Consider the following 16331-nt stretch of genomic DNA (forward strand, 5'->3'; position numbering starts at 1 on the left):
GGCCTGGATGAAAGACTTCTCACTGCCATTTCCTCTAATTCTATAATTAAGAAACCTTCTACTGACAAATCTTGTTCCCATATATGCAGATAGCACAGAGGAGATATTCTAGTTGGCAGATATGAGCATTACGCTTACCAGAAATCATTCATTTTATACTAAAACTGATATCCTGGCTTATACATTCATCTCCTCTGAGTTTCATTACCATTAACGGGATGACTCTGGGGGCCTAACAGCAAGTTTCTGGACATATAAAGATGAAAAATCCTTGGATTGTGATAGTCATCAACGTAGAGCCACCCAGTGAGTTTTGGTGGCCATCCAGTAGTGTTTCCTTAACATAATCCCTCTCCCTTCTTACTACCTTAAAATTACAACAGAAACATTCATGCTCTAAATATATGATTACCACAGACATAATTACAGCATACGAAGGCTCCTCTTATCTTGAATTTGGCACTCCCTTATAAAAGAAATTCATTTGTAAACTATCTTGTCCCATCCTCCCTCAATTCTTACCTTCTTGTAATATTTGACTCAACCCGTAGTAAGACCTCAGCGAGACCGACTCATCTATGACACAGTCAATATACTGAAGCAGCAGAGAGTTGTTTAGCACTGAGCCCATCTGAGAACGCAGCTGCAGTAACAGAACCACCGATCAACTTCTGAAACTAAAGAAAATATGTAACAAAAAATAGGCTAGGCATGGTGGCTCATGCCTATAATTGCAACACTGTGGGATGCTGAAGCAGGAGGATCACTTGAGCCCAGGAGTTTGAGACCAACCCGGGCAACATATTTTTAAATTTTTTTTTTTTTTTGAGACAGTCTCACTCTGTCAACCAGGCTGGAGAACAGTGGCGGGATCTTGGCTCACTCCAACTTCTTCTCCCAGGTTCAAGCAATTCTCATGCCTCAGCCTCCTGAGTAGCTGGAAGTACAGGTGTGCACCACCATGCTCAGCTAATTTCTGCATTTTTTGGTAGAGATAGGATTTCACCATGTTGGCCAGGCTGGTGGTCGTGGTCTTGAACTCCTGAAACCTCAAGTGATCTGCCCGCCTTGGCTTCCCAAAGTGTAGGGATTACCAGTGTAAGCCACCGAGGCTGGCCTGATGTAATTTTTTTGAAAAATTAGCCAGGCGTGGTGATTCACATCTATAGTCCCAGGTACTTGGAAGGCTGAGGTGGAAGGATTACGTAAGCCCAGGAGTTCAAGGCAGCAGTGAATCATGACTGTGTTACTGCCTGGGTGACAGAGTAAGACCGTCTCAAAAAAACAAAAACAAAGGCCATACAGTTCAAACAGAAAATGCGAAGCAGCACATGGTCCAGTCACACACCTCTAAGCAATGGATATTCTGTAAAAGTTGGGGAAAGCTTTGAAGCTGTTCTAGTGGAAATGATCCACTTCTATTCAGACAATCAGAAAGACTCACCTCTTTTTTTCCATATTCTTTAGTGTAGCTACTGGAATTGAGCACTGGTATAACTGAGAGAGAATTCAATTTCTAAAGAAAGATAATAAAACAATCTATCAATGGACAAAACAAACTACAAAACACAAATATAAAAGCAGCTGTTAATGTGTTTCAATTAAATGGGAATATGGTTTACACAGAATCCTGGGTAACTGACATGTATTTAAATATCTATAATCTCCTCTAAGATCTGAATGGTTATTATTTGGATTTAACAAAAGAAAGCCATGCAACTTGTTTGAGCTTTAGATACTATTTTTAGAGGACGAACACTAGCTGGACCTAACATCAACTTCCGAGGTTCTGGAGAAAGTCCCTGGTTTCTTCACTTCATGGCAAGCAGAGCCATCTTCCATATATTCTCTGAATTCTTAAAATAGATCTATAAATTTGGATATAAAGTACAAGAGAGTAGGTACCCACAAATTGGAGTGATGTAAAGTCTAAAACTGCTCATTAATTGAATATATATTATGAATTCCTTTACATACAAATGCATTTATTTTTCTGATCAGCAATCTATTAAATGCACCAAATGGGATCAACACGAAGTGCCAATCCCTAAAAAAAACTTCCCCAGAGCAGTACCACAGTACTAGATAGTAAAACAGTAGGCTGTAAGCATTTTAGTTGAAATCTGTAAGTTAACTTTAACAAAAATAACATATTTCAGTCTCAATATGATTTCTCTCTCCTTAACCCCTTACCTTTTTCCTAACAGGCAAAGATACAGAAATCAGAGCAGAAGCAAAGAACCTATACAGCGACAACAAAGCCTGAAGATGAAGCTGCATTCCCTGAAATAAAATAAGTTTTCCATTTTCAATTCTGTGGCTACTAAGAAACTGAGAAAACAAATACCAGTAAGAAGAAAGAAAGTATATTCAGACCATAATTTCACCATGAGATATAGCTATAGGAAGATGCTATCAAAAATCAAGGAAGGAGTAACCAGACATTTAAGTCAACCACCATAAAACAATCCGCTCCAAACTGTGATCTTCTCTCTTACTACCATTACTGACTTTAGTTCTTTCTCGTATTTTCTCTCCTCTTCCTGTACCTTAGGCTTAACAGTCATACTTACTAGCATTGCATAGCTTATTCTCACTGGTAGCATACTCAGGACTCAAAGTTTATTCATCCTTGATTTACACATCAAGGAGATACGACCAAAAGAGAAGCTAATACCTGATTATTAGAGTTCTTGCAAAAGTATCTAGGAAACTACAATTGGCATGCCATTATCAGGCAGCTTTGACATAACTAAAATCTTAACAAAGCACTAATTTCACAATGAAAGAAGTCATTACTGCTAGACACCTGCATCTGACTATGCACAGAAAGCACACCACTAAAACGAATTCCGAGGAAGTAACCAAATTGTTTTGTAATACTAAAATTTTATTATATCAAATACTGTACAAAGGCAGGCAGTAAATGAGGCTTAGAAATAATTATTTTTTGAGATGGAGCTTTGCTCTTTTTGCCCAGGCTAGAGTCAATGGCATGATCTCTGCTCACTGCAACCTCCCCTTCCCGGGTTCAAGCGATTCTCCTGCCTCAGCCTCTCCCAAGTAGCTGGGATTAAAAGCACACACCACCACACCCAGATAATTTTGTATTTTTAGTAGAGACGTGGTTTCACCATGTTGGCTGGGCTGGTCTTGGACTCCTGACCTCCAGTAATACACCCGCCTTGGCTCAGAGAAGATGTCTATGACCTAGAATCAGGTACACGCTGGAAAGAATCTCAGAGCATGTGCCTATTACCTGGAATCAGGGCATAGGCTGGAAAAAAGCTGAGATGCAAAGGCAGGTGCTGCCTCTGGGGAGAACGGACAGAGTAGGAACCACTGTAGTTTCTTGCCTTTACAGTTGTGTACATATACTACTTTGATAAAATTTATATTAAAAAATTAAAAATTAAATGAGGTCGAATGTGATGACTCATGCTTAAGCCCAGGAATGCAGGACCAACCTGGGCAATATATTGAAACTCCATCTTTATAAAAAATACAAAAAATTAGCCACTCATAGTGGCATATGCCTGTAGTCCCAGCAACTTGTGAAGAGCATCTGCTATCAAATCTAATATACAGGCAGTGAGCTCCTGGGATATGAACCATTTTCTTTAAATTTACAGTTGTCTCTGTGTAGCTGGACTGTTTCCAGACTTTCCAGCAGTCCATGAGGCAGGAATCTTTAAACCCATGAGAAAGCCTGGCTCTTCCCTCCTCTTCTAACATTCCTTTTTTTTTTTTTTTTTTTTAAGACTAAGTCTCATTTTTGTCACCAAATCTGGCTGCAATGGTGCAATCTCGGCTCACTGCAACCTCTGCCTCTCAGGCTCAAGCGATTCTCCTGCCTTAGCCTCCCAAGTAGCTGGGATTACAGGAACCCACCACCATGCTCAGTTAATCTTTGTATTTTTAGTGGAGACAGGATTTTACCATGATGGGAAGGCTAGCCTCGAACTCCTGACTTCAGGTAATCCCTGCCACCCTGGCCTCCCCAAAGTGCTGGCATTATAGGCGTGAGCCACTGCACCTGGCCTCTTCTAACATTCTAAAGAGAAAAAGAGAAAGCGATTTAGCTTAGCAGCCAAGGAAAGAAAAAACAACGTATACATTAAATTGCCCTTTAATTTTTTTCTTTTTTTTTAAAATTATACTTTAAGTTCTAGGGTACATGCGCATAACGTGCAGGTTACATATGTATACTTGTGCCATGTTGGTGTGCTGCACCCATCAACTCGTCAGCACCCATCAACTCGTCATTTACATCAGGTATAACTCCCAATGCTATCCCTCCCCCCTCCCCCCTCCCCCCTCCCCGTGATAGGCCCTGGTGTGTGATGTTCCCCTTCCCGAGTCCAAGTGATCTCATTGTTCAGTTCTCACCTATGAGTGAGAACATGCGGTGTTTGGTTTTCTGTTCTTGTGATAGTTTGCTGAGAATAATGGTTTCCAGCTGCATCCATGTCCCTACAAAGGACACAAACTCATCCTTTTTGATGGCTGCATAGTATTCCATGGTGTATAGGTGCCACATTTTCTTAATCCAGTCTGTCTCTGATGGACATTTGGGTTGATTCTAAGTCTTTGCTATTGTGAATAGTGCCACAATAAACATACGTGTGCATGTGTCTTTATAGCAGCATGATTTATAATCCTTTGGGTATATCCCCAGTAATGGGATGGCTGGGTCATATGGTACTTCTAGTTCTAGGCCCTTTAATTTTCTTTCTTTCTTTCTTTTTTTTTTTTTTTTGAGACGGAGTCTCGCTCTGCCGCCCAGGCTGGAGTGCAGTGGCCGGATCTCAGCTCAATGCAAGCTCCGCCTCCCGGGTTCACGCCATTCTCCTGCCCCAGCCTCCCAAGTAGCTGGGACTACAGGCGCCCGCCACTGCGCCCGGCTAGTTTTTTGTATTTTTTAGTAGAGACGGGGTTTCACCGTGTTAGCCAGGATGGTCTCGATCTCCTGACCTCGTGATCCGCCCGTCTCGGCCTCCCAAAGTGCTGGGATTACAGGCTTGAGCCACCGCGCCCGGCCGGCCCTTTAATTTTCTACAGCTTGCTTGCAGTATGGTAACACTACTGGGGCTTTTAAATGCTTCATATCAGTGGTGATCACAAACATTTTAAAATTCCTCTATTTAAGGGTTTTTTCTTCTTTGTTGTTAGATATATTTGCTTTTGTTTCGTTTTCGCCTTTTTCTTGGACATGAAGCAGAGATATATTTTCATTTTTCCCTATTTTTTCAAGGGAGAAGCCCAACTGATATTCAGGAAAAGACCTGACCAATTCTCATTTAAAGTTACGCAAAACAGTGGCTTGTGCCTGTAATCCCAGCACTTTGAGAGGTCAAGGCAGGCAGATCACCCAAGGTCAGGAGTTTGAGACCAGCCTGGCCAACATGGTGAAACCTCATCTCTACTAAAAACACAAAAATTAGCTGGGCATGATGGCACATACCTGTAACCCCAACTACTTCGGAGACTGAGGCAGGAGAATCACTTGAACCCGGGAGGCGGAGGTTGCAGCAAGCTGAGAGCATGCCATTGCACTCCACCCTGGGCATGACAGAGAGACTCTGTCTCAAAAAAAAAAAAAAAAAAAAAAAAAAAAGATACCATGAAGGGACTTTAAGACTGGCCACTTCCCAAATCCCACAGGATAAGTATCCTGTAAAAATTTGCTTTTGTTGATAGGTACGTGAAAACTCCAGGATTCGACATATCTACTTTTCCTGTAATTTTTACTAAACAAAGGTGCCTTTAAAGGTTCTCTAACCTGCTATAATTGAACTCTCATGGAGCTTGAGACTGTGGAACACAAACTCTTTTAAGACTTAAATCTAGCTGCCATGGAATTCTTTTATGCTTTCACAGCCCCACTATCCAATACAGTAGCTACTAGTCACATGTGGCCATTTCAATCAAATTGAATTTGAACGAAGTAAAATTTAAAATGCCTTCTCAATCACATTAGCTATATACATGGCAGGTGCTCAAAAACAACCTGTGGCTCTGGCACTAGGCAGCACAGTTTTCTCCTCACTGCAAAAAGTTCAATTCCACAGCACACTGCTCTAGAGAAACCCAGGAAATCTTCCCTTTTTGACCGATTTTTTAAAAAGACAGCTTTAGTGCAACATTATTGATATGATAAATTACACATATTTAAAGCATACAACTTGATAAATTTGGACATTTGTGTACACTCATTAAGTTTCCTTTTTCTTCTTCTTTGTAATCTCTCAGTTTCTTCCCCAGGTGATCATTTATGTGCTGCCTGCCACTAGAGATTAGTTTTATATAAACAAAATAACATAGTATGTGACCTAAGGGGAAGCGGCTTCTTTCACTCAGCATTAAGTATTTTGAGATTATATACATGCTGCTCTATGTAACAATAGTTCATTCCTTTTCATTGCTGATTAGTCTCTTTCCTTTGACTATATCACAATTTGTTTATCCATTCTCTTGTTGATGAAGATTTAGTTTGTTTCCAGTTTGGGGCTCTTCTAACCCAAACTGTTATGAACATTAATATAAAAGCCTTTCTAAGAGCTATGCTTTCTTTTCTCTTGTGCAAATACCTAAAACTGAAATAGCTGGATCATATAGTAGGTCTACATTTAACTTTTTAAAAAACAACCAAACTGTCTGCCAATGTCACAGTATTTCACATCCCAACTATCAGCGTATGAGAATTTCAGACCAATTTTGAACTGAGCTCTTGACCCATGGGGAAATTTAACCAGTTCCTATAAATCTACAAAGCAATTCTACAGCTATCTAAAATTTTGACTCCCAAGTCTTTCTCTTTTCACAGTTACATAATTCTCGCCAAAAATCATTGTCATAAAAGGAGTACTAGGAAAACAGTGTGGCGATTCCTCAAGGATCTAGAACTAGAAATACCATTCGACCCAGCCATCCTATTACTGGGGATATACCCAAAGGATTGTAAGTCATGCTGCTATAAAGACACATGCACACGTATGTTTATGGCGGCACTATTCACAACAGCAAAGACTTGGATCGACCCGAACGTCCATCAGTGACAGACTAGATTAAGAAAATGTGGCACCTATACACCATGGAATACTATGCAGCCATCAAAAAGGATGAGTTCGTGTCCTTTGTAGGGACATGGATGCAGCTGGAAACCATCATTCTCAGCAAACTGTCGCAAGAAAGAAAACCAAATACCGCATGTTCTCACTCATAGGTGAGAACTGAACAATGAGATCACTTGGACACAGGAAGGGGAACATCACACACCGGGTCCTACTGTGGGGATGGGGGAGGGGGAGGGATAGCATTAGGAGATATATCAACATAAATGATGAGTTAATGGGTGCAGCACACCAACATGGCTCATGTATACATATGTAACAAACCTGCATGTTGTGCACACGTACCCTAGAACTTAAAGTATTTAAAAAAAAAAAAAAAAGGAGTACTAGGTTCTCACCAGAAGAAAACAAGAAGAGGGTTCCTGAAAGGAAGCAGCATCCATTGCCTCTCATCAGGGAACAGCCTGCACTTCCGGTCTGGTGCACCACATGGGGAATAGCCCACCTCAGCAGAAAATGGACACTGGATTTCAAGCCACAAGCTGTCTGAAACACGAAACCATCATCATGCCTTCAATTATCTGAATGGTATGATAATTGAATGGTACTGTCAATTATCTGAATGGTATGAGAGCCAAACTTAAAATTCTCTCTGAAATCATCTTTTTATAATCCTAGTCTGCCCTCCTTCACTAAAAGATGCTATGCTACTTAAGACGCAACATTATTTTACTTCATGCTGGAATGGAATACACCATTTATATTAGTTACTATTAGCTGGCAAGGATTGAGGAGACAAACTAAAATGGTAGGTTTTAGTAGCATTATGTATCAGCATTTTTACAGCTGATTGAAAATGAACCCCTGCTAAACGACTGCAGTTAGTCTGCAAATCCAGTTTACTTCAGTGAAAGCAAACAGTTGCCCTGTGAAGCGGGTTGGCAAAAAAGCAGTTCACTTTGGCACACCAAGGATTGTACCTGGCTGGTATACAGTCCCAGCTGCATTAACTGAGGCATCAGGGTATCGACCATGATCTGAGTCTGCAACTTTCAATGCGTCATGGAGGTCAGCAAAACTGGAAGAAGGTGACCGAGCATAGTAGCCTTAGTAACTTCTTCCAAGCCTTTTAACCTACAGAAAGTTCAAGAAAAACACTCAGCCTAAGCAATGCCCAACCACCACATGAGAAGCAACTAATGTCATCTTTATCTGACAAATTCTCTTAAACTACATCTCCTTAAACTAGTTAAGCACTTTCAGCAATAGGAATTCAGCCCACAATTTCCCACCTTCTGCCACTGATGAAGAGGGAAAGAGCAGAAAGCTATTAATGGACAAGCTATTAATAGATACCATCTCACACCTATCAGAATGGCTATAATTAAGCAGAAAAAATAACAGATTCTGGAAAGGTCGTGGAGAAGATGGAATACTTACACAGTGCTAAAGATGTGAATTTGTTCAGTCAGTGTGGAAAACAGTGTAGGAATTTCTCAAAGATCTTACAAAAGAAGTACCATTTGACCCAGAAATCCCATTTTTGGCTGTATACCCAAAGGAAAATAAATCTTTCTACATGATTAATGCATGATTCAGATACATATATATGTGTGTTAATCACAGCACTATTCACATTGGCAAAGACATGGAATCAACCGAAATGCCCATCGACAGTAGACTGGATAAACAAAAAGTGGTACACATACACCAATGCAGCCATAAAAAAAGAACAAGATCCTGTCCTTTGCAGCAACATGGATAAATCTGGAGGCCATTATCCTAAGCGAACAGTCATAGGAACAGAAAATCAAATACTGTACATTCTCACTTATTAGTGAGAGTTAAACACTGAGAACACATGGTCACAAAGAAGGCAGCAACAGACACTGGGGCCTACTTGAGGGTGGAGGATGGGAGGAAGGAGAGGATTAAAAAACCACCAATTGGTACTATCCTTATTATCTGGGTGACAAAATAGTCTGTATGCCAAACCCTCATAACATGCAGTTTACCTATATTAACAAACCTGCACATGTACCCCTGAACCCAAAAGTTAAAAAATAAAAACCCCCCTCCAAAAAAGGAAGTGCCTTAAGTGCTTTAGAAATATTATCTTATTTGATCTAAACAATAACCCTGCAAGGTAGACTATTTTCCTCTTCACTTATGATGACCACAGAGATGTTAAGTAACTTGTCCAAGGCCACACAAGTTACCAATGGAGGAACAGTGTTGGGGGTTGAGTTCAGACAATGCAGTTCCAGAGTCCGTGTTCCTAATCATTAAGCTATGCTGTGCTGTTTCTCAAAAACTGTAACAGGTCACACACACATGGCATTTACTCCATGCCAGGAATTGCTCTATGCACTGACACATACATAACAATGTAACCCCCAAGGTCACCCATGGGAGGCAGTACAGTGCTCAGGAAGGCTCCCCCATTGAAGTTGGGAAAGGAAGGGGTGGGAGGAGCAGACTCTCAATCCCACACTGATGAACACCAGTTTCTTAGACACTCACTTCATTGACTGTTTCTAAAACATTCAACTTCTTAATGGCACTATTTCTTGTTTTTTTTTTAATTCCTATTTCATCAGTTATGGAAGATTTAATGGTATTATCACAATGGTAAGTACCAGTTATAATTAACAAACCGGTTTGGGAGCAAGGCTGACTCCTGGTGAGCCTGCAGCTCTCCCCTGGTGAGAGCAGCAGTGCACAGATGTATCAAGCAGAGCCGACCAGCCCCGTGGGTTCAGTGGGCCATGGCACTGGCCTGGACATTTTATTGAGTGAATGGAGAGATCTAATCCATCTGGCAAGTCAGTTAAGAGAGCTTCTACCATTTTTGTTGACATGTAACACTGTAATAAAACTCACTTGTAATACTGTAAAGCTCTGTAAAAAAATTTTAAACTAGCCTATTTCTTTAAAGGAGATGTTAAGCAATTTGTGCTCCCTTGAACCTCTTCATTTTTGCTTTTAGGACAGTAGAGCTCAGTAACACAATCAGTTACTAAACACAATCAATTACTAAAATAAATATTATCAACAGTAACCAAAAAATTCAACTTAAGGCTATCATACCCGAACTCAAATATCCAGAAGCCAATTTAAGTAATCCATGCCTCCTTGGCAAGAGTGTATGGATAATACCTTTTGTTTGTGATAGTAAAACCTACCTATTTTCTCACCTTACCCAGTATCAGGTTTTATGCATCTACAGATAAAGCAATCAACATACTGCATAGAAATCTTGAGCTCTTAATTGAAAGGTACACCAGAGTTATATCTAAATCATTGGCTACAATGATCTAAAACACAGTTACATCTAAATCTTTTGTAACTATGATCTAAAACCACTTCAGTTACATCCTAGTATTAATCACAAGATGAAAACTCTTACATTACCTTTACTTTCAGAACTATAGCCAGTGTTGCTATCTTGTGCAGGCAACATGTCTTCATAACCCCACAATACTATGTGTTTTCCAAGTAAACAGGAGGGAGATCCAGACGCCCCTTCCAAAAGCAACAGCTTGGAGGAGAGAAGAAAAATCAAAGACACTTAGAGCATTCAATTCAGCAAGAAGTGAACCTGCCACCCCAAAGGGCAGAAAACAAAATCTTAAAATTAGTATTTTATATATTCATCTCAAGTTATTGCAATATTTTTAAACAAAAAATTACAAAACCATGTTTCCAAAAATGTTACAATAAAACTATATTTGTGTGTAAAGTGTATAGATTTTATGTGTACATCTGTGTGTGTGAGAGAGGGGGTTATGAATTAGGAAGCATATGTACCAAAACATTAGAAATATTTGGGTAATGAGATTATGAATGATTTTGACTTTCTTCTTTACACCCTTAATATATCATCATCTCAAAATTTACAATCAGAATTCATTATAAGCTATTGTATTTTTATTTATGTATCTATCTCTTTATTTAAGGATACGCTGTCTTACTCTGTCAGCCAGGATAGAGTGTGCAGCTGCGCTCTCAGCTCACTGCAACCTCAGCCTCCCAGGCTCAAACAATCCTCCCACCTGAGCCTCCTGAGTAGCTGAGACCAAAGTTAAGTTTTCCTCGGTTTAAAGTAACTTGTTATACTTATGTTGTTTAGCCTCATGGTAACCAGAAAACAAAAATCAATAAACACCCTAAACATAAAAAGTAAGGAATTAAAACACACACTACCAGAAAAATACTACTTCACTACAAATAAAGACAGGAAGGAAGGCAAGGAGGAAAGAAAAGAAAGGAAGAAAAAGAGATCAGAAAGAAGGGAAACAGGGAAGGGAGAAATAAAAGAAAAAAGAGTAGCAAAACCACCATAAAACAAGTAAAAAATGGCAGTAGTCTGTTTTTACCTGTGATAATCCTGAATATGAATGAATTAAATTAAGACACAGTGGCTGAATGGATTAAAAGACCCAGTTTTATACTGCCTACGAGAAACTCAGTTCACCTTTAAAGACATACACAGACTGAAAGTGAAGGGATGATAAAAGATACCCCATACAAATGGAAACAAAAAAAGCAGGAGTAGCTATACTTAGATAAAATAAACTTTAAGTCAAAAAATAGAAAATAAAAATTATATAATGAGAAAGAAGTAAACAGCTGCCTAACAATTATAAGTGCATGTGCAACCAACACTCAAGCATCTAAATACAGATGCAAATATTAACAGGCCTTAAAGGACAGATGGACTGCAATACAATAGAGTACCTCAACACTCCACTATCATCAGCACCCCACTACCGTCAATGGACAGATCATCCAGACAACAAAACGTCATCAGCTAAACTGTACTCTATACAGAATGGACCTAACAGACATTTTCACAGTTTTCCACTCCACAACTGCACAAAGCACATTCTACTGAGTAGCACGTGGAGTATTCCACAGGACAGATTATGTGTCAGGCCAAAAAACAAGTCCCAACACATTTTTAAAAACTGAATTCATATCAAGTATCTTTTCTGACCTGAGTGGAATCGTATTAGAAATCAGTAACAGGAAGAAACTTTAAAAACTGTACAAATACATGGAAATTGAAATACATGCTCATGAGCCAATAAATAAAAAAAAAAGGAAATTAAGTATTTATTGAAACATAACAATAGAAACACAATACATCCTGTGGGATGCAGCAAAGGCAATTCTAAGAGGAAAAGTGCATAGCTATAAACGCCCACATCAGAAAAATAGAAGGATCACAAATAGCCATCCTGACAGTACACCTCCAGTAATGAAAAAAACAAGAACAGTCAAATGCTAGAATTAGTGGGAAAAATACCATAAAGATTAGAGAAAAAATTTTAAAAATAGAAACAAAAAATACAAAAAGTCAATGGAACAAAGAGCTGGAGTGTTTTAGAAAAAATAAATTCAAAATTGACAAGCTTTGACTAGACTAAAGATATAAAGAAGAAAACAAAATCGTAGATAAAAAAGACATTGCAATTGATAACGCAAAAGTATGAAGGACTGTGAGATTTAGAAGTGAATAAATTTCTAGACACAACGAATTCCCAAGATAGAATGATAAAAAAATAAAAATAAAAAAATCTGAATAGACCAATAATGAGTAATGCAATTAAAGCGGTCATAAAAAGCCTCCCGGCAAAGAAAAACGCTAGAATCATGGTTTCTCTGCTAAATTACCAAACATTTTAAAAAGAGATAATACCAATTTGACTCAAAATATTCCCCCTAAAATAAAGAGGAAGGATGGCTTCGAAACTTGTTCTATGAGGACAGCGTGACCCTGGTACAAAAAACAGACCGGGACACAACACAAAAAGAAAACCACAGGCAAATATCCCTGATAAACATAGGTGCAAGAAATTCTCAACAAAATAGTTGGAAATTGCATTTGACAACACAATAAACAGATAACCTGCCATGATCAAGTGGGTTTCATCCCAGGAATATGAGGACGATTCACTAAACACAAATAAATGTGCGACATCACATTCAGTAAATCAAGAACGAAAACCATATAATCATTTCAGTAGATGCTGAAAAAAATAAAAATCAACATTCCTTCACGATAAAAACAACATGAGTAACGGAACATATCTCAGCACCATATAAGCCATATATGAGAAACCCACAACTAACATAATCAATAGGGAAAAATTAAAAGCTCTTCCTCTAAGCTCTGGAACAAGCGTGGCTACTTTTACACCACTTTTATTCATCATAGTACTGGAAGTCCTAGCTAGAGCAATTAGGAGAATGCAATAAAAGGCATCCAAATTGGAAAAAAGGGGAGTCAAATTGTGTCTGTTTCCAGGTGACACGAACATATATAGAGAGGACCCTAAAGATTCCACAAAAAACCTACTAGAAATGAGAAATTTAGTCAAGTTCCAAGATACAATATCAATATATAAAAATGAGTAGCACGCCCATGCACCAGTAGTGAAATATCTAAGAAAAAAATCAAGAAAGCTATTTTATTAGAAAAAAAGATATCTAGGGATAAAGTTACCCAAAAAGGCAAGAAATCCCAAAATGAAAACTATAAAACATAGATGAAAGAGATTAAAGCAGACAACACAAGTAAATGGAAAGATATCCATGTCCATGCACTGGAATAATGTTAAAATATCTGTATCACCCAATGTGATCTACAGAATCAATGCAATCTGTGTTCAATTACAAAACACTTTCTTCATTGAAATAGGAAAAAACAATCTTAAAATTCACATGGAAATTCAAAATGCCTCAGATAGACAAAAGTATCTGAAATAAAAAGAAAAGCTGGAGGCATCACACTACCTGATTCAAAATATACTACAAATCTATAGTAAGCATGGTACTATCAATAAAAGGGGTTGGGGTGAGACAGAGACAAATGACAGATACAGACAAGTGAAACGGAATAGAGAAATCGGAAATCAACTCACACATTTACAGTCAACTCACTTTTAACAAAGGCACCAAGAACACACATTGGGGAAGGATAATGGCTTCAATAAACTGTGCTAGGAAAGCCCAACACCCACATGAACAAAAATACATCTAGGCTGTTATCTTACCATATACAAAAATCTACTCAAAATGAAGATTTAAATGTAGGACCCGAAACTATGAAACTACCAAAGAAGAAAACATAGGATAAATGCTTCATGAAATTGGTTAGGACGACGAATTTTCAAGTAAACATCAAAAGCACAAGCAACAAAAGCAGAAATGTAATTACATTAAATTAAAAATTTCTGCAAAGCAGAGGAAGCAATCAGTGGAATGAAGGAACCAGAGAATGGAAGTATTTGCAAACTATTCCTCAGGCAAGGGGTTAATACACAAAACACATAACTCAAACTACTCAACAGCAAAAATACAAATAATCTTATTTTTATAAATCTACCCAAAACTTTCGTTCCCCACCATTATTTCCCCACCTTCTTTTCCCGACCGCATTTGGCCCCCTCCCTCTCGCCACCCTTTTTCTTCCCCCAACCACCCGCAAACTTTTTCACCATCATTTTTTCCCTACCGTCGCAAAGCTTTCTCTAGTCTCCTGCTCACCGTGCTATTCCCCATCCATCTACCCAACACTTTCACCACTGTTTTTTCCCACCGTATTTTCCCCTTCTCCCTGGCCACCCTCTTTTTCCCCCTCCCGCTCTCATCACCCCCTTTTGCTTCTTCATCTAAGCAAACACTTTTTCCCCGTCTTTCCCCAAAAACTTCTCCCCACTCCTACTGCTCACTACCCTCTTTTCCTCCATCTACCCAAAAACTTTTCCTCATCATCTTCCCTCGGCTCCTCCTTGCTATTCTCTTTCACTTCTCCAACCACCCAAAAACATTTCCCCAATCTTTTCTGAAAGTCTTCTTCCCATTCCTTCTCACCTCCCTCTTTTCCCCCTCCATCTACCCCCAAAATTTCCCCCAATGTCTTTTCACGAAGTCTTCCCCGCTTCTTACTCGTCCTCTTCTCTCCCCTATCCTGCTTGCCACCCTTTTTGCCCTCTACCAACCATAATTTTCCCATCTTTTCCCCAACCTTCTTTCTCGCTCCTTCTCGCCACCCTTTTTTCTCCTCCTCGTCACCCTCTTTCCCCCCTCCATCTACCCGAACACTTTTTACCCACCGTCTTGTCTTTTCTTTCTTCACCATCTTTCTTTTCTGCCACTGTTTCTTCACTAAACCTTCTCTTCCTCCAGTTGGCTACCCTCTTTTTCCTTCTCCCATTTGCTACCTTCTTTTGCTTCTTTATCAACCCAAAAACTTTTCTCCCCACCATCTTTTCTCAGAATCTTCTCTCACTACTGCTCGCCCCCGTTTTCCACCCATCACCATCTTTTTCCTCTCCCATCTACCCATAAACTTTTTACCCAGTCTTTCTGCAAAACCTTCCCTCCCTCCCGCTCCCCATCCTGTTTTTCCGCCTCCATCTACCCAAAAACTTTTTTCCCCACTCTCTTTTTGCAATGTCTTCTCCTCACTATCCCTTTTTCCCTTTCTCACTAACCGCCCTCTTTGCCTCACTCCATGTATCTATCCCAAACCTTTTTTCCTCTTCCTACCGCTCCAGCCTCTCCGTCACCGCCACCATCAACCGCAGTGAAGCGAGCAGCCCCGTAGGGTCGCGACTCAAGCCTCCAGCACGCAGCGTGCTGCTCCCTTCTCCTCGTCTTCTAAGTCGGGAACTGACCAGCTTCACAGGAAGACACGGAAACTAAAAAAGCCTGCCGCGCTTTCAGCATCATTTATATACTGACGTCATGGAGGTGGAGCTTCTTTGACTGCATGTTCTGATTGGATGAGAAAAAACCTCCAGGCTTACTCGGATTGGACTTTATTATCGTGTTCTGATTGGATGAGAGCAAGTCTGAAGACAACCAATCACAGCATGAAAATAAAGCCCAATCATAGTAAGCGTAGAGGTTTTCTCTCATCCAATCAGAACATGTATTCCAGCATCCGCATGTGCGCGACCTCAGTATATAAAGCATGTTGACGTGGTCTGAGGTCATTTCAGACTCCTGTTTGTCAGCGTGCTGAGCTGTTACGTCCCAGCTTAGAGAACTGGAGAACTGGAAGGGGCCGTCACTTGCTGCCCGCGGGAGCCGGGAGCCCAGAGCCTGAGGCCCTGCTTCGCTGCTGTTGGTGGTGGTGACAGAGCGGTAGGAGGGCAGCTAGCAGCGGGAGTTTCTCTTGCCTAGCTGGAAGACGAGAAGCAGCACCACTGCATGCTGGAGGCTGGAACCTGTGCCACCGCGGGT

The 16331-nt window shown here is 39.9% G+C and overlaps 1 protein-coding gene across 14 annotated transcripts in view; it reads right to left on the reverse strand.

Moving 5' to 3' along the window:
• LOC139361350 (centromere protein I-like) overlaps positions 1-15778 on the reverse strand; it is a 59026-nt gene extending 43248 nt beyond the window's left edge. For 6 of the 14 annotated variants that reach the window (XM_071089983.1, XM_071089975.1, XM_071089985.1 and 3 more), the window contains exons 1-8: positions 15615-15778; positions 10488-10614; positions 8054-8207; positions 7472-7619; positions 3940-4054; positions 2194-2283; positions 1445-1516; positions 523-643 (exon numbers count right to left, since the gene is read on the reverse strand). In XM_071089983.1, the coding sequence (XP_070946084.1) occupies positions 523-643; positions 1445-1516; positions 2194-2283; positions 3940-3942 (286 nt within the window). In that variant the 5' untranslated portion in view covers positions 3943-4054; positions 7472-7619; positions 8054-8207; positions 10488-10614; positions 15615-15778. Of the gene's footprint in view, positions 1-522; positions 678-1444; positions 1517-2193; positions 2284-3939; positions 4055-7471; positions 7620-8053; positions 8299-10487; positions 10615-15614 lie in introns of those variants that run through there. The other 8 variants (XM_071089976.1, XM_071089984.1, XM_071089987.1 and 5 more) reach the window with 8 other exon arrangements.
• Between the last annotated feature and the right edge of the window lie 553 nt (positions 15779-16331).

The sequence above is a fragment of the Macaca nemestrina genome, unplaced genomic scaffold (genome assembly GCF_043159975.1).
Source record: "Macaca nemestrina isolate mMacNem1 unplaced genomic scaffold, mMacNem.hap1 Scaffold_44, whole genome shotgun sequence".
Lineage (NCBI taxonomy): Eukaryota > Metazoa > Chordata > Mammalia > Primates > Cercopithecidae > Macaca > Macaca nemestrina.